General features: G+C 38.9%; 1 protein-coding gene across 1 annotated transcript in view; it reads right to left on the bottom strand.

The window, feature by feature from the left end:
* Nucleotides 1-22591, bottom strand: part of SRGAP1 (SLIT-ROBO Rho GTPase activating protein 1) — a 274483-nt gene that overhangs the window by 114602 nt on the left and 137290 nt on the right. Inside the window, exons 3-4 of the mRNA XM_022571634.2 lie at nucleotides 20739-20901; nucleotides 396-458 (exon numbers count right to left, since the gene is read on the bottom strand). Of these exons, the coding sequence (XP_022427342.1) occupies nucleotides 396-458; nucleotides 20739-20901 (226 nt within the window). The remainder of the gene's footprint in view (nucleotides 1-395; nucleotides 459-20738; nucleotides 20902-22591) is intronic.

Raw genomic sequence — 22591 nt, 5'->3', positions numbered from 1 at the left:
TTTGTTGTTTTAATAGTAATCTTTAATTTCTTCTGATTATATGCATTAACCTGAAAAAACTTAAATTCAGAAAAGCAAACTATTGCCAAGAAGGAAAAATAGATACCCCTCCCCCTCAATATTCTGGAACTGAATATATGAATAGATCACATATAATCCAACCATATAAAAGCATTCTTTTTGGGACAACTATAGTCCAGTTTCTTAAAGTGTTCTGACTGCATATACATATTTACTTGAAACAGTCTCGTGCCATCTATCCACTCGGTTCCACATTTCAACCAGACAAGCATCCATCAACACTTTAGCTTGGAATGAGTTCTAATAAGAGAAGTGTTTCTGCAAACCAGAATTCTAAACCAAAGATTTTTCCAAAAGAAAGATTACGTGCTTACCGTATAGAGCTCGTTAAGAACCTTCATTAAGTCCTCATGAAGTTGGAATGCAATCTCTTTGCTCTGCAATGAGAAAAAATTAATATTAAAAACTGTAACAGAAACTTGTCTCTAGATGACTTACATCTTAAGAAGTCCACTGACTGAAAATAGAACAATGTGTATAACACAATGGAAGGCCAGCACGACCCTGATACAATAAACATCTTTGATCAAATGGCCCTTTCTAAATGCTAGATGTGTGCACCAATGGTTACCACTGGCTGGACAGAAGCAAAGAAGTGGACAGTGTGAATGGCTCTCCCACCATCCAAATCAGACTTTATCAAGAGTGAGAAAAAGGAGGGTGAAGCATCGTGCTTGCTCAAAAGTTGAGTTGCAGAACTTAAGTCATGAAAAGATGAATTCCAGCATCTTGCTTCCCATCTCAGTATCATCACAAGGGAATTTTGCAGTGTGAGTCCCCAGAAGGTAAGTTAGAAACCAAAAGGGAAATTTACTCTCCCTTTCCAAAATAACTATGTGACTGACTACAAAATTTTTTTTTAATTAACGCATAGTTGATTTACAATGTTGTGTTAGTTTCTGGTGTATAGCAAAGTGATTCAGTTATACATATATATATATGTGTGTGTGTGTGTGTGTGTGTGTGTATATATATATATGTTCTTTTTCAGATTCTTTTCCATTATAGATTATTACAAGATATTGAATATAGTTCCCTGTGCTATACAGTAGGATCTTGTTGTTTATCTATTTTATATATAGTAGTTTCTGTCTGCTAATCACAAACTCCTAATTTATCCCTCCCCACCTCTTTCCCCTTTGGTAACCATAAGTTTGTTTTCTATGTCTGTGAGTCTGTTTCGTTTTATAAATAAGTTCATTTACATCATTTTTAAAGATTCTACATATAAGGGATATCATATGATACTTCTCTCTCCCTTTGACTGACTACAATTTTAAGAAAACACTTTCATAGTAGTGAGTTGGTAAGGCCACTTATGCTCCACATACGTTTTGCCTCTGCATTTATTACTGTTATTTTTTCATTAAGACAACAAAGAGTTTTACTTTTCCACTCAGTGGGTAAATGACAGCATTTAAGATATTCTTCCCTAGGCTAATTCTGAGGGTTTGACAGAGGAGTATTTGAATATTTTTTTTCGGCAAAATCTGTAAGTTAACTTTAAAGGCAATCATATATCCAAATTACTTTTCTTTTTTTTTCCTGTTTTTTTTTGCGGTTCGCGGGCCTCTCACTGCTGTGGCCTCTCCCGTTGCGGAGCACAGGCTCCGGACGCGCAGGCTCAGCGGCCATGGCTCACGGGCCCAGCCGCTCCGCGGCATGTGGGATTCTCCCGGACCCGGGCACGAACCCGTGTCCCCTGCATCGGCAGGCGGACTCTCAACCACTGTGCCACCAGGGAAGCCCTTTTTTCCTGTTTTGAGTTCAGTATTTAGTCAGGTACAGAAAATGGAAAAAAATGTGTAGCATGGCTTAATCTATAGTTTGAGACAATAACAACAACATCCATGGTTCATTTATGTGTCTCCTACTGGGCTGTCAGGACTGGGAGTAAGGGCCATATCTGTATCAGCTCTGCGACAGTGTCCTGCACAGTGCTTGGGCACGAGGCCAGAACTAGGGTGAGGCAACTGAGGTGCCGAGGGTATGGAATTTAAGAAGACACTAGTCCAGGTCCCACTTGGGCACACAGGAAGCTTCCAATCAGCACTTGCTAAATGAATCTGTAAATAAGCTGAAATACTGTTGTTTGTGTGATTTGCTGAAGAAGTTACTGCCTTTGGTGAAGGCTGGCCACTGGTGAGAGGGCAGAAAAGAAAGGCCCATAGACCACCCTTAATAAAATCAGAGGATCTAGATGATACACAGTCCATCTGCCAACACTAGGTCATTGGGTTAGGCCTCCCTCAAAAAAGGCCACATGTGCTGAAGCAAAAACTTGTGAACATAAAATAGTGCGGGAAGATGACATCAGAGCAATAGCTAAACTTCGAGAAATTCAAGTTCGTTAGCTGCATTTGTCCCTGGGTTTTCTTGGAGTGATAAAGGGTGCTGGTGTTTATCGAGCTCTGAAAGATTTAAAATCCCTACACTTGAGTTAGAGATTTTTATGTTTTGCTGTGTCCCTGCTATGTGAAGAGGTGGGTTAAGAATCACTGAAGGGTGAAAGGAAAGTCACAAGTGAGCAAATGAAGCCAACTGAAACTCATTTTATTTCCCTTAAATCTTGGCTATTCTGACTATATACATTACACTGCAATCTCCTATGACTTCAGCTTGGTGTTATTTTAATATCATATTTCATTCAAGGATCTGAGCTACCAATTCAGAACTCTCTAATGGGATCAAAGGCTACCAAGTAACTCTGCTCAGCTGCCCGCATTTCAGGTAGCAAGTCCAAAAAGAAAATATCTCTTGGCTAAGACTTTAGAACAATAACCCCCAAAATCCCTTAGGTCCAATTAACTGCAAGCCAAGAATATTTAGGATCATATTGAACACTTGGGTTTGGGGCGATAAGGGCCTGCTAAACCAGCCAAGTCAAATATCTTACAACAGCCAAAAGGTTCTTTGTACATTTCACATTTGACACGGTTTCAGGTAATGAGGTAGAGGAAGTCTGGCCAAACAGACATACTGTTCTCTACCGAGCATGCGCTCACATTTTTGGTTCACCTTTCCTCGGAGGCCCTGAAATATAAAACATCCGTCTGGGAGGCAGTATAGAATAACACTTCGAAGCAAGGACTCTGGAGTCAGAATGCTGGGACTGAAGTCTCAAAGGCTTTGGATTCCCCTGTGCCTGAGTTTCCAGATCTATAACAGGAATGTAGTCATGGTACCTACGTCATCCGGTCGATGACAGCATTAACCAGGTGACACAGACACAGAACTCAGAACGGTACCTAACACGCAGTAAACATCCCACAAATGTTATAATTATTTAATTCTTTCCCAGACACTGTAATGGTTAACTCCCTTGAGTGAAAAGCCCACATGGTATTCTTCCTTCTTTTGGTCTCTACGGACACTTATTCCATTGACTTCCACGTAGGAAGTGCTTGGCAGATACCGGTTGAATTGAATTGGATGTCCTTCACCCCACTTCCCATTACCCTGGCCTTTAGATCCACCCAAGTGACCCCTGATTTGGAAGGGCCTCAAGTATTGTGCTCCAGCCCTTGAGCCCTTCTTACATCCATACACCCTTGCCACACATGTACACTGAACTTATCTATGTTCCATTTTCGTGGGTATACTACTGGTGGTACCAGATGAATTAATCAAACATCTACTAGGAAATGGATAATTCCTCAAGCCAATGGGATAAGATATATACAACTCATGAAAGAGGCTGTTAAGGAGCCAGACTTCAGTGGGAACTTTAAATTCTGTGAGAAGTTGGTGGCAAGTTATTTTCAGGTAGGTAGAGCCCCAGCTACCCTCATGACACATCACTGAAGTTTCCGCCTAGATGTTCGCTTTGAATGACAGTCTAAACTCTCCGTGGCCTAGTCAGTAGCCTCGAAATTAACCATTTTCTCCCCGCCCTGCACCACTCCTTTTGCCTGCAAAAACTGTTAAAAGAATTGGGCTGTGCTCTGAAACACTAGACCATGTGAGTGAAGGGTGAAGCATGAATTTGCACACCCTTTTGTTCACAGATACCCGGGCCAGACAACATCAAGTCCTAGTCTGAGTGCTGGGGGGCTTGGTCCCTGTCCCCATGGCATAGAAGCAACGACAAGATCACCTCATGTTATCCCCACCCCCAACTTTAAACATGTCTCCAATTTATTACGGTAACAGTGAAAAACCGTCCTTTCTTCTAAATACGACTCTGGACCCCAAGAGAAGCAATCTTAAAACAAAACACATCTGATGTGGCACACAGGATGCTGACATGCTCAACTAATGCACTGAAACCCTTTAGAAAATATCTGGATTATCAGAAGTCCATCAAAATTCAATAGGTTTAAGTATATCTCTGGATTCTATTTCATTAAAAATTTGAAAACAGTGAGAGCAGACCCTTGACCCTTGACCCTTGACCAAGAGCTGCTAGGTAAGAAAAAGGATACGGGTATTAAGGAAAGCAATCAATGCTCCCTTTGTACAAAAGAAAAAAATAACTTTATGAAATGATATATGCTTGAAATAAAGTATTTTTCATGTTATTTGCGATTGGCTGATTAAAATTACTTTTGCACAGGGAAGGAGAGTCCCCTCCAACTGCTTCAGGTATGGAGTTGAAAAAGCGAACAGGTTTTCTTCCCCCATTCTGTGGGCCTATATAAGTTCAAATGATGGTAAAAACTTCTAATGCATTGCAATAGGATTCTAGGATTCTGACCCAAGGGGAAAGAAAATGGTTAGAACTTCCATTCAGTTGACATTTATTAAATGTCTCCAATGTGTAAACCCGGAGTTGAATACCAAGTCAATTTCTAATTGTTTCCTATTTATTATCGCTTTGATGTTTCAGACAATTCAAACATAAGTCCAAAATGAACAGTCCCAAAGTTTCCACCTTTTTTCATTATAAAAATGAATTAAGTGTATTGAATAATATTGGAAAAATAGAGAACAGAAGGCCAAAACTACCACCATTATAATTTGATGGGTGTATTTCCTTCAAGTTTATTTATCTAAACAGAGGTCTGAGTTGTAATCATTCTATAATAATAAAGTATCTTTTTTCTACTCTGCTTTCTTCCAGTTATCATACATTTTCCCATGTACTTATATAATTTTCAGAACATTATTATTGATTAAAATAACTACACAGTGAATGTATATTAACCATTCTTCTATTATGGTTTCCAATGTTTCCACTATTTTCCATCAATCATTCAATTACTTACTTATTCATTCAATTTCACCAATATATTTTAATCACCCTGAACTATTATCATGAATGCTGTTCTAAAGTCATACCTTGCATTTTGCGCTGTTGCCTTAGTGTCAATTCCCAGACATGAAATTACCAGGATAAAAGTATTGACATTTTAAAGACCCTGGATTCACATTGGAAGATTACGTTCTAAAAGGGTTATAATGAATTTATATCGCTTCCAGGACAATAGTGTCATTCATGTCAGAATCTGGGGTTCATCCAAGACTTGCTTCTTCTCCTTGAAAGAGAAGCCACCAATCCTATCTATTCTGGTTGATCTGTTTTTCTGTACGTCATGAGAATTTTTTTTAAAGATAAAGACCTAGGGAACTCCCTGGCAGTCCAGTGTTTAGGACTCTGCCTTTCCACTGCAGGGGGCACGGGTTCAATCCCTATTGGGGAACTAAGATCCTGTAAGCTGCATGGTGCAGCACCTCCCCCCACCAAAAAAAGATGAAGAGCTAATTATGTCCTTCCTCTGATTAAAACCCATCAAATTCTTGCTATATTTTTTTCAGGATAGAGTTACAATTTCTTAAATCACTCATAACTTCCCCTGTCAAACTAGTCTACCTTACCTTCCACAAATCTCAAACCACATCCTTTAGCCTGATAAGCTGCTCAGTCCCAGGTTCTACTTTCACATCTCTGCCTTCCCCATGCCGTCCTCATTGCCCAGACTCTGCTTCCTTCTCTGGCCTAGTACAATCCTACATGCTACTACTTTGTGAAAACTTTCTTGTAACTTTACCTTGTCCTTCAAATAGAGAAATTAGACCCTCCCTTCTTTGTGACTGTATAATACATTCATTCATTATCACTTCTAGGCTGTATGATTTAGTGGTTAGTTGTTCAAACTCTAAAACTGGATGCCTGTTTTCAAACTCTCTTGTCTGTGTATAAGTTAAATAATTTTGTGAGTTTCCTCAATGGCAAAACAGAGATACCAACAGCCTCTACATCACAGGGTTTTATCGGGATGGTCCTTATTAAACACTTAACACAAAACCCAGCACACAGTTGAGTGTTAAACTGATGCCGCCCGTTATGATTACGCTCATCATGTTTCTTTTTCTCTTCATAAACAGAGGGTTTCTTTGAAAGCAGGGACTGTGTCCTAATCATTTTTGTGTTCCCAGGGCCTGCCGTGGTGCCTGGCACACTGTAGGTGCTCGATATACCTTTGATGAATGAATGGGACCCAGAGGTGAGTAAGGTATGGCTTCCTCCCTCCAGAGTCCACAGTCTAATGGAGGAGCTAGGTGTGCCCAAACAGCTTCCTATACAGAGCACTGTGATAAGTGCTACACTGGGTGGACCCTGGCCAGTATCTCTGTTCCTGGAGAACAGCAGGCTTGCTCCCTGGAACCTCCCAGAAAGGGGAGAAAGGAAGGCAGAACGAAGAGCATAATTAATACAACTATAATTGAGTACATTGGGCAATCGATCAAGTGATCTATATGGTTGGATTAAATGACCAATTCAGAGGGCCTCTGGCCTCTCACAGAGTTATTTTTAAAGTAAATCTATTGTGATGACCAGTCAAGGAATCCTGACCTTATGCTGAGTCAGAGTGAGACTAAGAGGGAAGAAGGAAAACCAGATTAAATATTTAATGAGAGGGCTGCAAAGGATTATAGTGTCTCACGCTCAGTGAGTTTTGGACGGAAATTCTGGTTAAAAGGGTCAGGCCATACCTCTACAGTGTGTGTGCTTTTACATTTCCAAAACCTCGTGTTCATGTGTCTTTATAATAATAGATTCTCTTAATTCATGTAAACTCTGAAGACAGCAGCAACAGCATCCCCCAAAATGCCTAATGGAAAAACTGGGGCTGGGCTTAATGGCCTGAAGCAAGCTGTAATATTTATAGTGTAGTTGCACATTTCCTTTCTATCTGTCAAGGGACATGGATTTGTACTTATTAAAATCACAACTAAGTATCAGTGTATGGAATTAGCCTCATGATCTACTGCATTCCCAAGGCGAAAAATAATCAACATTCTTTTAGATAAAACTCCATGTCACTAGAAAATGTGGGAAAGTTAGAAAAAAAATCATAGATACAGGGGAACCAGAGCTTCATTTTGAAACAAGACAAAACTTAATCTTAAAGGAAATATCTGGGGCATCTCCTAGAATGTTTACTAATGTAACTGCTAGGCAAATGTGGCATTCGACTGTGCTCAACCTGTGAGCAGGCAAAAGTGCAAAGTCACGTACACAGTGTCACTCATAACCACCCAGGTATGAAGAGCACTTGAACAGATTAAGTAACTCAAGACTGAAATTTTAAGTCCTACAGGGAATAAAGTAGATGAAACAATTAGTATCATTTTCAGCTTGCACTTCCTTAACTCTTCAAGAAACACAATTTTTCATGCTAGGGATATTTCTCTACTCAAAATGGCGATACACTGGAAACACCATTTCAGTGCCTCTAAATGAATAATCACTTAGGCATAATTCTCAGTAGTGGATATAAACAAACCTACCTAATTAAAATCAGAACGTGTTATGAAACTCTGGTTAAGACTGTAATATAATTAACTAAAAACTATCAGAAATACATTTCCAGACCACTTTTCAATACGCTGAACTTAACAAAAATGTAATAACTCAGCTTTATTAACAATTCCTTAATATAATTCCTTAACAATTATCATAATAATACATCATCTTTAGTACATGAACCTGAGTCTACTAATTTATCACTAAAGACTGTACTCTTTCTCTCCTGTGACAGATGTGATTGTGCAAAGATCCAGTGTGACCAAAAGCTTACATCTATGGCACAGTTGGCTGGGGTTATGAGTATAACCTGTGGTCAAGCAAACTAGACCATATTGTGTAGGGAACCCATGACCTCAGTCTTAATGGCACTGTGCTAAGAAAAATCCAGGGACTGTTTACAAAACTAAATAAAGTAAGTAGGAGATTTGCTCATTTATAAGTCATTCATTGAATTAGTAAGCAAAAGGCAGAGATTCTTTGAGATACTGATAAAAGTTCATTTATTCATGTACACACTCATGCATTCAGTCATTCATTCTACCAGTTTATATGAGTATCTTCTATGTGCCAAAGATAGAAAAGTGGTCTTACATTTTAGTGAGAGAGGTAAACAAAACAATTTCAATTCAGTCTGATTTATGCTTATTCAAACAATTTAAACCAAGTGAAATTTCTATATTACTCTTGAACCAAGCCCAAAATTTAATAAACCAATCTTCAAGAATTTATCCTAAATCAGAAATTTCCTTTAAAGATATATATTTATCCTAATATTAATAGTACCATCTCAGAACTACAGCTCATTAATTGGTCTATAGAATTAACCATGTATTTAAGTAAAGGTAGCTTACGGAATAGAAAAAAACCCAAAAAACAAATTCCCATGGGCTAAGTGTCCTGTTCACCAAGAACTTGGTTCGTTGAATACTACCAGAGAATTTGAGAAAACACCTATGGCTAGTAGGCAAATGTACACGGGGTGACAGCCTACTTGAAGCAGGAAAAAACAAACAAACAAACCCCAAACCATCAACATAGATCCAGTTTATTGGTCAGATTATTTAAATATCTTTACTTCCCTGAGCTGTTTCCTCATCTGAAAAATGGAGAAGATTCCAATAATATACTCCCTAGGGTTCTTAAGAGGATTAAATGAGATATCCATTGTTACGTGCTTAACAAGGTGCCTGGCACATACCAAGCACTCCATAAATGTAACTGTCATGATGCTATTATCAGCTCAGCATCATATCCTTGTTTCATTTCATGAAGTCACCCTCCATTTTTCTAAATGCTAATGTAACAGTCTACTCATAGCAACTTTCAAATCAGTATGTCTCAGATGGTCACCTCAACCTAATTCAAGATTTACTTTCTAGAATACTTGTGTTTGAGGTACTATTATACCAAGGAGGATAAAGTCTATTCCAGAGAACACTGCAAAGCTACAAAGAAGCAGAACTCTTAATTCTGAGCAAGCCCTTGCTGACTTTAGGCTGTTAGGTCTTCCTTAGAATAAAGTAAAACTTGTCTCCACTTAAGTTCTACCAGTCAGTCTTAACTTATAGACTTGTAGAGCTAGTTAATCTAAGTCATCTTCTACATGACAGGTCTTCAAATATTTGAGACAGTTACTATGTCCTAGCTAAGGCTTACTTTCTCTGTACCAAACATTCCCACTGTCTTCAACTGTTCCTTATATGACACAGTTTAAAGAAATGAAGAGAGAATTCTCTTTGCCTCCCAGATAATTTTCACTGTCTTGGAGCTAGTGGCAATAAGGACACTTTCTTTACACTTCAAGGGGTAGAAGCTAAGATCTTGGGAAGATTAGGAGGCAACACACACCTCTCAGTGACTTGCATTTGCTTGCAATCACCCTGTTTTGTGGTGGCAGTCCAAACCCACATCTGCACAGTTAAGGTAAGCCCAAGAATCCTGGAATCACTGTTAGCTTTTTTTTTTTCCTCCAACAGGCTAAAGAGCCATCAGATGAAGGAGTAGAAGCCTTACAATCTCATTAGGATGGACTGAATAAGAATGTCCCGGCTTTGAATTTCCCACAGACCTTTCATAAAACAACAAAAAGCCATTTGATTCATTCTCGATCTACATGGATGAGATCTTTTTGAAGACAATATCATTATAAGTATGGAGATACTCTCTGGCCATAACTCATGGTAGAGCAAAAATCATCACCCAGATTACTAATGTACCAGCTTCCTCACTAGGTTCCCCAAGACTGGTTTCTTCTCATCCCAATTTACTCCTCACAATGCTCTCAAAAAACAAAGCTGATTATGCCATATCCCTGACACAAAATCTCTCTTGGCTTCCTTAGTTGTTTAGATGAAAACATACCAGTTCCTCAAACTGAAAATCAAAATTCTTCCATGCCTGCAGCCCTCACCCCCAACCTGCCTTTCTAGATCACAGGTAGCTGTTATCCCACTATGTACACTTTGCTGTGTTATAGGCTATACTCCTAACCCCAGCCAGCTGTGTAACTGATGTGAGCTTTAGGTCCAGGTCAAAAAGAGGTGGCCTACGATGACAATTCACTTCCGTTAAGAGTTGTGAAGAGGGGGCCAAGAGCCCCACCTACCGTCATCTTCCCCTAGCATCATTTCCTGGATACGTGCTAGTCTTGATCAGAACCCCAGGCCCTGGTCCTGTGCTGTTCTCTACATACATATAGAAGGATGCACTTCTCCTAATTCCTCTGTAAAACCTCACCAAGTTTAAGACGTTGATCAAATGCCGCTCTCTCTGTGAAGCCTTTCTCCATTTTCCTAGACAGTATGCCTTACTCAATCATCTGTGCATTTGGTGCTCTCGGGTCCTATTTCTGTAAGAGCAGTTGCCAACTTAGAATGTAATTTTTATCTCTATACTTCCTTTCGTTACTAGATTATAAGCCCCTCTGGAATACTAATTGAGGATTTGTGTCTTACTTTTGTGACCCTAGAACCCACCATTGTGCCTGTCACATAACGATAATCAATGAAGGTTTGCTGAATGAATAATGAAATAGAATGTCTACTCTGTTTTGGAAAAGAGAACTGATTTCAGTAAAGCTAGGTTTCAGAAAAAAAGGAAATGAGAGGAAAAGTAGAAGTTGCAATGAATTTGTCATGACTGGTCAGTGTAATTATAAGACCTCGCCAAAAAATGAAAGATTATTTTAGCAGCCCCTTGCAATCTCTATCTTTAGAGCTAAAGAAATGAAATTTTAATGGCCATGTTTACTCAAGCCAGTGCACTAAGCCAATTATGGTTCTGTGTTCACTTGAAACTACCAAAGTTTAAAAAAGTAAAAGTGGTGCATGTATTTATTTACTACTGTTATTGAACATTAGTGGGTTTTCTCAATCCATATAGTTCATATAGCCAGTGTCAAATTTTGTTAAGTTTCTAGATTGATCTGACAAAGTATTTAGTTGGTAAAATTTCTGCTTGTTTCTATTTAATTGCCTCTCTAACAATAAGAAAAAAATGTTTCCCTTTGACTGAGATTTAAAAGGTACTGAAATCAATCTGACAGCCACATTCAGTATTTGTTCGCAACTGCATATTTTTGGGTTGCTATTACTCAAGGTATCACAAGTGTTTCTTAATCCAAATATTTGCTATATGTGCAATATCCCCTAATATGGCATTTCTTGCAGCTGCTGGAAATCTTTTAGAATCCTACCACATGAAATTAAACAAAGTCTTCAAATGGTAAGAAACACTGGCTAGCAACCAGAATACTGTTCTCAGGTTGCTTCAGACTTTGTTGATCTCAACTAGAGACACCTCGACCTATGGTATAGGAATGTTCTCTCATCAGTTCTTTTAAGAATGTAGTTTCCTTCTTGGATGAGGAGAATGGGTAAGGATTCAGTGTTCAAGGCTCTTTAAAAATGAACTTTCTTAAGTGCTGATCTTTTATGAATGACTGAACCTAAATAAACCTGGTACTGAATATATATATATATATATATATATATATTTTTTTTTTTTTTAAACTTCTCTTGATGGGAGATGAGAGACTGGGTGCCTTTGACCTACTCCATATTTGTTAATTTAATCTAGAGTTGTAAACCCTGTAATTGAAATGTAAACCAAATTGGAACATTTCTTTTAAAAAAATGTTTGGAAAAACGGAAAACTCAAGTTGGATTAATGGTTCTCAACTTGGTCCAATTTCCCCCCCAGGGGACATCTGGTGACATCTGAAGGAATTTTTGGTTGTCAAAACTAATAAGGTGCTACTGGCATTTAGCAGGTAGAGAAATCCACAGTCATCCAATTGTTCTTCCATCGGTAGTGTGTCATTTTTCTCTGGCTGCTTTCAATATATTTGTCTTTGTCTTTAGTTTTTGGTTTGATTACGATGAGTGTAGGCACGTACTTCTTTGGATTCATCTAGCTTGGGTTTTGCTGGCTTCTTGAATGGGTAGGCTTATCTTGTTTGCCAAAATTTGGGAAGTTTTGTTGTAATTATTTTTTCAAATGTTTTTTCTACCCACTCGCTTTCTCCTCTCCTCAGAGATTCTGCTGACATGAATATCAGACCTTTTAGGATTGTCCCAACGCTCCCTGAGGCACTGATTATTTTTTTCCCAATCTTTTTTTCTGTTGTTCAGGTTAGATAATTTCTGTTAATCTATCTTTAAGATGAACTGAAACTCATCTCTTTCCTCTGTTATCTTTATTCTTCTATTGAAACCCGTCTAGTGAGTTTTTCATTTTGGTTACTGTATTTTTCAGTTCTAAAATGTCCATTTGGTTCTTTCTCTTTTTTTTTTTTTTTTTTGCTGAGACTTATCTTTCCATTCGTTTCAACAGTATTTGCTCTCACTTCTTGGAACATTTTTATCATGTTTGCTTTACAAGTCTTTGTTAGCTAATTGCACCATTTGTGTCCTTCAGGATCGGCCATTTATTGACTGTCTTTTCCCATGTCAGCTGACGTTTTCCTGGTTATTTGTATGCTGAGTAATTGGGATTATACTCCGGATATTTTGAATATTATGTTATGAGACTCCGGGTTTTATTTAAACCACATGTAGAATGTTGATATTTTTGTTTTATCAGGAAATCAACCAAGTTGAATTCAGGATGCAAATTCTGACTGGCCTTCTACGGGGTGTGGTTTCAATATCCATACTGTTGCCAACACCTTTGTAGCACTCTTTGGATCTGACTTGCATATGCACCATTCAGTGGCCAGTCTGGAGCCCAGGCAGTGGTCTATCCCTTAGTTCAGCTCCCAAAGTCTTTGGTAGGTATACTGCTTAAGATCAAACCCAAGCATGTGCAGGTCAGGAGAGAGCCCAGGAGTTAATAAAGAACTTCGTGAGATTGCTTTTTAAATCTACACCCTCTCTGTAATCTCCCTAGTACTTTTTGGTCCCTTTGACACCCCCTTTCAGTCCTCAGCCCAGAAGCCTGGCACTTTAGTTATTCCACCCTGCCACAGACTTGCCATGACTCATTTCTCCTCTGATTTCTCTCTCTTAGGAAGTAGACAGCCCTGTTGATACTGGGTCTTCTGAAAGGCCTTGAAATTTCTATTACGTGGCTGACACTTATCTCTGGTTTCTAATACAGATGTAAGTATTCATTATTTATTCATTCAATAAATATTTACACAGTACCTACTATGTGCTAGTCACTGTTTCAGTGAACAATACAAGATTCCTCCCCCTCAGAAACTTACATTTAAATGGAGGGGAGACAGAAAGTAAACAAATACTGAGTAAATACAAAATATGGCAGAAAGGGATAAGTGCTGGAGAGAAAAATAAAGTTAGGGAAAGGAGATGGGGGTATAGACTTCCTTTCAGGGTAAGGTGGGAACGAATAGAGTGAGCAAAGAAGTATGGGATCTGCTTGAAGGTAAAAGGACTGTTCCAGTCTTTCCTATTTGTACATTTGATTAGTCATTGCAAAGAGAACTTGGGAGGTAAGGCTGTTGCAGCCCTTGTGCATGCCGCCATCTTGCTCAGAAGTTCCCTGATTTCATGTCTTCATTTTAAGCACCATACTGTATATTCAAAGCACAGTTTTCAAGTGCACTTGGAGAATAGGCTAATTCTCCATTAATAAGCAGCCTTTAGGGCTGAATTAGTTACTGGATATAGTTCCCCACTTCTTTGTGGTAAACACTGACTGGTGTACTCGGGGCCAAGTTTCTTTAAGGTTTTAGTTTACAGTGAATAATTGTTTTCTTTGTGTCTTACACAATATGTTCATTGTACAAAAATCAGAAATTACGAATAATCAAACAGAAGAAAATAAAAGTAACTTAGAGATACCCATTTAAAATAATTTTGGTCTATATACTTTCAGATTTTTTTTTTTTACCATAAATAAGTTTCAAGTGCTTTTTGAAAACTATTCTCAGTGTAATTATGGGTTCAACTACTACATCATGCTGTGTGACAAAACGTCCAACTTAGCTGACCTCACTGACCTCAGGTTTTGTAACATTATACCACTTTCCAGGAAGACAGACACATAACATCTGCTTAATATCATATTTAAAAGTCTTTAATGAAGCCTCTAAACTGATGGGGAATGCTCTTATCTAGTAACTCAGCTGCTAAATTTATGGCTAGGTCAATCACATATGTCCTGTTGTCACTAAATAATAAAGGCAACAACATAAATGCAAGAACAGCAGCACTGACAACTGCCATTTATTTATGTGCCAGCCATCCTGATAAGCAATTTATAAATACAAATTTAAAATAGTTTCTAAAATATTTCAGAAAAGCGCATCCCTGTAAGAAACGACAGTTTGGTTTTGATTTACTTCTAGAGAAACGAGCTAACCATAGGGCTGATAAAACTCAAGAGAACCAGCTAGTAGCATTAGCTTGAACGACTCTCACTTATTTAACCACTCCCCATCAATTATTAAGCTGTCCCTTGAGGCCACCGGAATACCATTTAATTCTTCTGCTACACTGCACTGAAACGCTTTGAAAATGTTCCTCTTGTTATATTATTTACCACTGTTGCATCAGCATACTAAGTCACATGTGGTAGCTCTCTGCTAATAAATAGTCAGTTTATTTTTCAGGGGACAGGCTGCTGCTTGGTAAATCACAGCCATGACCATCTTTACTCCAGAAAGGCAGAAAGTAAGAATTTCATCCAAAGCATGAAATTCTAATGCCACCCTCTGGCCTAATAATTCTACTTCAAGGAATGTAGCATAAGAAAAATATCAAAGATGTGTGAAAGATTTAAATGTCCTACAATGGGAAAAGCAACACGGCCGTGCTGACAGTGAAACGTTATGCAGGCGCGAAGTATCCTATTTTAAAAGATTATTTCCAGACATGGGAAATGCTAACGATATGTTCCATGAACAGGGCAGGTTCCCAGGCTATCTGCAATGAAATCTCAATTTTGTAAAATACATATGTATGTATGTTTGTGTAGTACACATGTATGCTTATACATATGAATGCTGAAAAGATATAGCCAGAAATATTACCAGTAGGTAGTATTAATATGGGTAACGCATTTCCATTTTTATATTTTTTGGTGTTTTCTAAACTTCTACAATGAATATGTATTTTTATATTCAAAAAGAAATAGACTCTCTTTTATATATAGATTTATATAGATTTGTACAATAGGAAAGACTTTTATTTATAGATCTGTAAAGTTTTCAGATTTTTTTAAACTTAGGGACTTTTTCTTCAAAACAAGGTTAGAGCCTTAGAGATCTGTACTAGATTAGTATCATTTATTAACTCAGAGCAGCTGCTTGAATATTAACTTATTTTAAATGGCCTAATTGAAAACACAGTGTTTTTCTTTTTCTCCCATGAAATGTCTTTGTTTTCCTTCATACTAGGGTATTGAAATAGAATATGATTAGTTTTGATAAAAATTTTAAAATGACCTCAAATTTCCAAATCTTACTAGTAATTTCTCTTTCCTTTCAGATTAGGCCATACAATCAACAATACCAAAAGTGGGTTAATTTAATTCCTGTGAGTCTGAATCTGATAACCTACGGCATTTAGGCCAAAGTGAGGTCATTCTCAGTGGCTTGCAGCCAGTTTCTGCTGCTTTGAATCTCTGCCTATAACTTGGATGACTGACAGATTTTGCTGCCTCATCCAGAACTATCATTCTTCAGGATTTTCATTAGAAATGAATGGGGCCAAGACCCACAGTGTCCCAATCTCAGAAGTTTCTAACCTGTGCATTGTGTAACATCTCCAGTTACCACTGAAAAACACCAACACAGTTATAGTAACTACGAACTACCTAAGACGTACAGGCAAAGACAAGAAGACGTACCAGCCAGCCCAGCTCTGCAAATTACATCTGAGCCTTTTGTTTCCTCATCCCTGAAATGTGGCTTATAATCCCTGTTCATTGGGCAGCTGTGAGGGTGCATGAGTTAATGTGTGAAAAACGCTGGGCATGGTGCTGGGTGCACAGTTAAAATTCAGTAAAGTGGTAGGGTTATGTCATTATTATTGGTGAAGAAACAAAATAAATTATATTTGTACACATATTTATGCAAACCAAGAATAAAAACATTAATAATTTGAAAACAATCCATGGGGAAATGACAGACTTGTAGATAATTTGAAACACACAGAGATAATTTAACATATTCAAAGGCTGCCATTTTATGGTGCTCCCTCTAAACTACATACTTCTGTTAACATTCGTAAACTTGATACAGAAGATCATGTGATAAGGTGCTTAAATAAAGTGATTATTGCAAGCTAGCTGTGGTCTTTCCTACATGGTGACTGCTGACGCTAATTACTTTATGTTTAACATACGAATCACACAATTTCTGGCTGCAGCGCCAACCCAGATGCAGACCACTCTTGAGTGTGAGTAATGGAAAGAAGGTGGCAAAATCTCATCACTCCAGCAGGCAGGGCTGGAGAACACGGCAAGAGGCACCTCACTGCCTCTGGTTCTTCGGGAAGGACAGTAGGACTGATAATGAAAGACCCCTGTGTACAAGGAGTCTCCAATTTCTGACCTTCTCCTAAAACAGTAAAGCAGAACTTATGAGAGTAAAAGCAGAGTCCTACTCTGTCTGTGCTCACATTGTCCATACCTAACAGAGGGTCTGGAATTGAATAACTCATTGTTGAATGAATGAAGAAATCAGTGAAGCCTCAAAGTTAAGACTGTCTATGTGAAATAGCTGTGGGGGACCTGAGAGGCACAGGGGGTGCTGACCAACACAGGTATTCACTGCATTATCCCCTAAGTTCCCATTAATTGTTGAAATGTGAGGACCAAAATTTTAATTCAGCTCCAAGCAAGGGTGCTGGAGCATTTCTCAGAGTCTGTTTACAAACATGGTTTGGAACTTCATAATAAGTGATATACAAATACCATGTGACGATCTGGACGGTGTTCATCACAGTTGTGCTACATAGTCTCTTTAGAATGAGGACACATTTAAGATAATGCCTGGTGTAATTTCACATAATTATTGCAGGTGTAAGGAATAAGTGTTTACAGTATAGATAATAACAAAGATAACAGCTAAAAATTAGCTAGCCCATATTAGCATTAAATCTAGACACTGGGGTTAAGTAGCTTTCCATGCAGGACTCATGAATCTCCATACAGGTATCTGAAATAGGTTACTATTACAGATGCAGAAACTGAGACTTGAATTAAGAGGTTTACAAACACTCCCAGGTCCACAAAGATAACAAGAGTGACAAAACTAAGATTCATACGCAAAGTATCTGATGTCAGAGACTTAGAGATGAATCACTATGTTATTCTGACCAACAGGCTTCATCTACAGCTCTAAAGACCTAAATTTGAAATAGCTGATACTTGAATAATTGGGTATTATTTTTTTTTTAAAGCTTCCCTTTTTTTACCCGTTGAAAACTGTCAAGCATAGGCAACTATTTCTAAAACTGGTTCTGATGTGATTAAAATTTAAGTCTTGAAGCTGTTGCCTATACCTATGCCTGGAATTAGGTATTCCTATAAGTGTCTTCCTGATTATTATATCCATTTGGAAACAAAAACATTCCTAGAATTACCTGCTCCAAACTCCTTATTTGATAGAACAGTCTGGGTAAAAGGATTCTTGGTCAATGACTAAATTGAATATGACACAGCTGTGTAAGACGGTGTACCTGTCAAGCACCCAGCATCTAAATGGATCTCCATACAGACATGGGGTTATTTTTGAAAAACGAGTAAGTTGCAAAATCCCCTCCCAAGAAGAACAAGCATTATGCTCACTAAGGACTCCACACAAGTTCTAAAGGTCAATTCAGACTGGTTCTGATCATTTCCTTCTGTTTTGATAAAAAAATATGCTTCTGGAACCATAACAATGGAAGAAGAGCTGGAGAAGGAGAACGGCTTGATGATATATATATAAAAAAAAAAGGCAGAAAAGCCTAGTCTTGCTTTTTAATCTAAAGGGATATGAAGTTCTCTGGACTTGACAGATACGGGTCCTGCCTTCCTATCTTTGCAGATGACAAATGTGTCCTAGTGGGCTGATCTGGCTCCTCAAGAAGCTCCAGTCTTACCTTCTCTTATTCTTAATTTGAAAAACATGGAAAGGTGAGGCATGTCATCTGCTGGGTCTGCTTGAGGAAGTGGAACTTTGTACCTGTCACTGTAATGACTATGAACTTTCCAGCTGATCAGCAACAGTCAGCGGTGAGAAGGCTGTTCCCCCCACTAAATGCTGAAGTAACCAGGAGTCTGCTATAAATAGGCAGCTTCCAAGGATTACAATTCTGAGTCCCAGAAAATCTGGATAAGAAGAGAACTTCTAGGTAGCAAACAAGCAGGCGTGGTGTGTACTTACTGTACATTCCTCAGGCCCTCTTTCAAGAACATATTTCCCCAACTACTGGGAATATTGGCTGCTGGCTGTCGAAACTTACAGCTGACCTCTCTCTTGGAATCACCCTTGGGAACTACCCTCCAAGGGGAGCTGCATCACCCCAAGATTACTTAGCCCCTCCCCAAGGGCAGCTCAAATCCAATGTCTGCAAAACAAAGGCGAGGCCTCCTTGGCGACAAAGTCCAAAGGGCCATCCCAGCCCCAGAGCTCCCATAGGCTCACCTTCCCCTTCTGCCAGTCCAGCCTTCCCCACTCCCTTAGACAGAAGAGAGCACTCTCTTAAATCATCTCCCAAGATCACAAAAGCAGAAGAGTTGGGATTCAAGTCCCAATCCATTTGACTCTCAGCCCCACGTTTCCATCAACTTTATGAAGCCCTTGACTTTGACATACAAAACACAAATCCTTACAGCTTCGCAAGACATGCAAAGTCCCTTTTGGTATGACAGTCCTTTCTAGCCTCACACCCCATCACTCACTCCCATACAACCCCTGGTCCAGTCACACCAAACTCTTTCCTTTCCCTGAATGTGTCACGCTTCTGCTTTCTACCTGGAATAGTTCATTGTTCTCATCTGCTTGATGACCACCTCCATCTCCTACAGGTCTCACTTCGGGTGTTCCCTCCTCTATGAAGAACATCCTGGCCCCTCAGTACGGTTAAGATTTCCAGCCTTCAAGTTTCTACCACAGGTTGTGTGTTCCCTTATTGTGGTGACTGTTAATTATTGTAATGGATTCTTTGTAGGCAGGGAACGTGTCTTTTAACTCTGCTTCCCGGCCTGGCATTTTAAAGATGTTTTGCTGGATGGATAAATAAACGAAGTCAATTGAGGTGCTGGTCCCAGAGGCCCTGGCTGAAAGGTTGCCAGCATCCCCATGACTGGGAAGCATCATATAGTGTCATACAAATTTGGATTAACTGTGACCTCCTTGAGCACGGGGACTAGTTTTTCTTCATCAGAGTAACCTTTCCAAGACCTGACACCATCTCTCACTCATAGAGGACAAGACGCAAAAAGCCCATTGAACCAAATGAGGTCTTGGCAGAAAGGGCTGACGTACGAGAAAATTACTTACTTTCCTGGCTCAGTCTAAACTATTTTTTAAAAATCTCTATGTTTTAAGATACATAGGATATTTCTCTACGTGGTCTCTTCTTAATATGTTCTTATTTCCAAATTTTAAAAATTTCTCCTTTGTTTGAAACTTTTTTTTTTCCTATTTAAGAGAGCAAAAGAAAACTTGGAGTTTGCTAAATTCCATTTCTAGGTCAGAAATCAAATCTAGTGTGGACACATCAAATATGACTAAGAAGTTTCCCAGATGGCCTGCATGACACAACTTTGTTTTAAGGGGTCCCTCTGAAACATAAATGTCTTTAATCTACAAGGTGGTTCCCCCCCCACTTTCTGAAACTAATAATTACTTACTGAATAGATGTACAGATATTGGTATAGGCACCAAACACCCTGAGTATGAAGCTGAGGAGGTGGTAGAGAACCCTTGTCCTATAAACATAAAAACCAAAAGCCAGTCTTATTGAGCAAGTAGCTGCATTCCCTACACAGGAAATGGTCCAATTTTGTTATTGTTCTCAACAAAGATGTCCAAACAACAAAAAAAATTGCTGAGAGCTGGCTGAGACTGGTAACAATGATATGAAGCCTTAAAAGCCCAGTTCCTTTTTTTTTTTTTTTTTAAAGTGGATTTGGGAAGGAGGAAGCTCTCTGGCAAGTAAGGGACTGAATTTTCCATGCCCTGGGGAATTTTTTTCCTGTCACTCTCTCACAGCTTCTGCTGCTAGTCTGGTGGGAATAAGAAAAAAACTGTGATAACATTTTCCCAAGACAGCAGCGATTTAACTTTTTGTTCTGTGTCTTTAAAATATCTGCTCATTTATTTATTTTTTGAGCCTAATATTTATTGAATACAATTAAGTCATTAAGGCAGCAGACCCTTCTCAGTCTTGGTTACGGGCTCAGTGGTTATAGGGAAGCACACTCTGGCAGGATTGATGGAGGATACCTTTTTAAACATCCTGGTGGAATCCTCACTTATCTGCATGAAACGCATAATCACATTGTTCAGATAGATGTCACTCAAGGTTGCGTGGTCTTTGCTTTCTCGTCTCACTTGGTTCAGGAGCAAATACCAGCAGTTCACTGGAGACAACAAGTTCTGGTCTTTCCTAAGAAGTGAAGGAGAGAGAGAATTACCATCAAGTTCAAAGCTGCCCCAATCAGCTAAGGGAAAGTCACCAAGGCAAACTAGAAGCCACAACAGACGGGCACTGTCCCTGTTCTTTCTCCTCTGAGCATTGCTCATAGCAAGACACTTGAGAGCCAGCAGAACAGCCTTCCAGGCTGGGAAGGCACCCAGCCAGCAGCTCCCCTAGGCTTGGAAGAAAAAACTTGAACCGAGAACACCCGTCAAAACCCACACTCCTGACAAGGGCATGGGAGGCTTTTAGCTTTAAACGCCCCATTGAAGAAAGCAGTTTATGTTTACATAAAAATCTATTGACTACTGTCTCACAGACAGACTGTGGTTTGCCACTGAATGCAAAGCGTGCTCTGAATGTCCAGTCTGCTGTTGGAAAAGAAATTTGGCTAGGTATACTTTCCATGGAACACAAATGTGAGGATGATTTACTAATCCCCTGATACTTAACCTCCAGCCTCCCAAAACGTGTTCCTGGGAAGCAGAACTTTCCAGCATTGTCTCAGGGCTTGTGAATAGAACCAAGAAGTTTACTGGCTTATGACATGTCACATCTCCTTTTTAAACCCATTAAGTTATTTCAGATTTGTAACCACTCCTTGTTTTATTCTACATAATAAAGTGAAAAGTGAATATAAACCACAAAGGGCAACTTGTAAAAAGTTTTAAAGAAAAACTCCAAACAAAAGCAGTGACCGACGGGGATATTACTGCTTTAAAAAAAAAAAAAAAAAGTACAATGTTTGTTTTTTTACTTTAAAAATCTAACTCTAAAATGGCAAAATGGCACAGAATGTTTATCCTAACTCAGGGACACTAGTGCTATTTTATCAGACATGTTATCCTCCTAATATTCATGATGATTTATGATTCTGAATACTAATTAAATTAGAAAAATGATTAAAGAAGGACTTTCAGCCCTTATGTCCCTCGGATTCAGGATTTAACCCTGCATCAGTCAAAACCCTCTCTAAAAGAAAGAGGAAGTAGACCACAGAAGTATGGATGGGTGTAAGGGAAGAAACCCCTGATCTAGGGTCCCAGTACTTACACCCAGAAAAGAAGCCTCCCACTCTCCCAGCTGGCACATTAAGAATTACACCCCCAACCTAAAGAACCCTCCTTTTCTCTCAAAGCCATTGGGCAAGGGGCAATGGTTCTATGGAAGAATACTGAAGCCTTTCCACTGACATTCTCTAGCCGCCCAGCCCAAGAGGTAAGCATTATCTTATATTAACTTTTCTGTATATCCTTTATGATGAAGTAACCCATAAGTTCTTTGAGAACATTTCATACTTTTTTGTATCCGCAGGGCCCTGCCTGTGGTCAGCATTAAATAAATGTTATTTCATTCATTGAACAAACACTTTTTATTGCCTTAATAGTAAGTGATAACAGTATCGACAACAATAAAAACAACAGAGGCAGCTAAGCTATCATTTACTGCGCACCTACTGAGCACACAAGGCAAGAGCATGGAATATGGATCTATACTGCCTCGCTTCAAATCCCGGAACAATTACCTAGGAGATCTTGGCCAAATTATTTAAACCTCTCTGTGCCTCCGTTACTTCATCTGTAAAATGGGTAAAGCAACAGTACCGATCTCATAAGATTATGAGGATTATTTGAGTTAATATATATATTTTTAGGGCTTA

The sequence above is a fragment of the Delphinapterus leucas genome, chromosome 11 (genome assembly GCF_059928025.1).
Source record: "Delphinapterus leucas isolate spDelLeu-1000000601 "Yukka" chromosome 11, BTC_Dleu_Yukka2, whole genome shotgun sequence".
Taxonomy (NCBI): Eukaryota; Metazoa; Chordata; class Mammalia; order Artiodactyla; family Monodontidae; genus Delphinapterus; species Delphinapterus leucas.
Note: the sequence above shows the minus strand (reverse complement) of the source record. Positions and strands in the feature narration are given on the sequence as shown.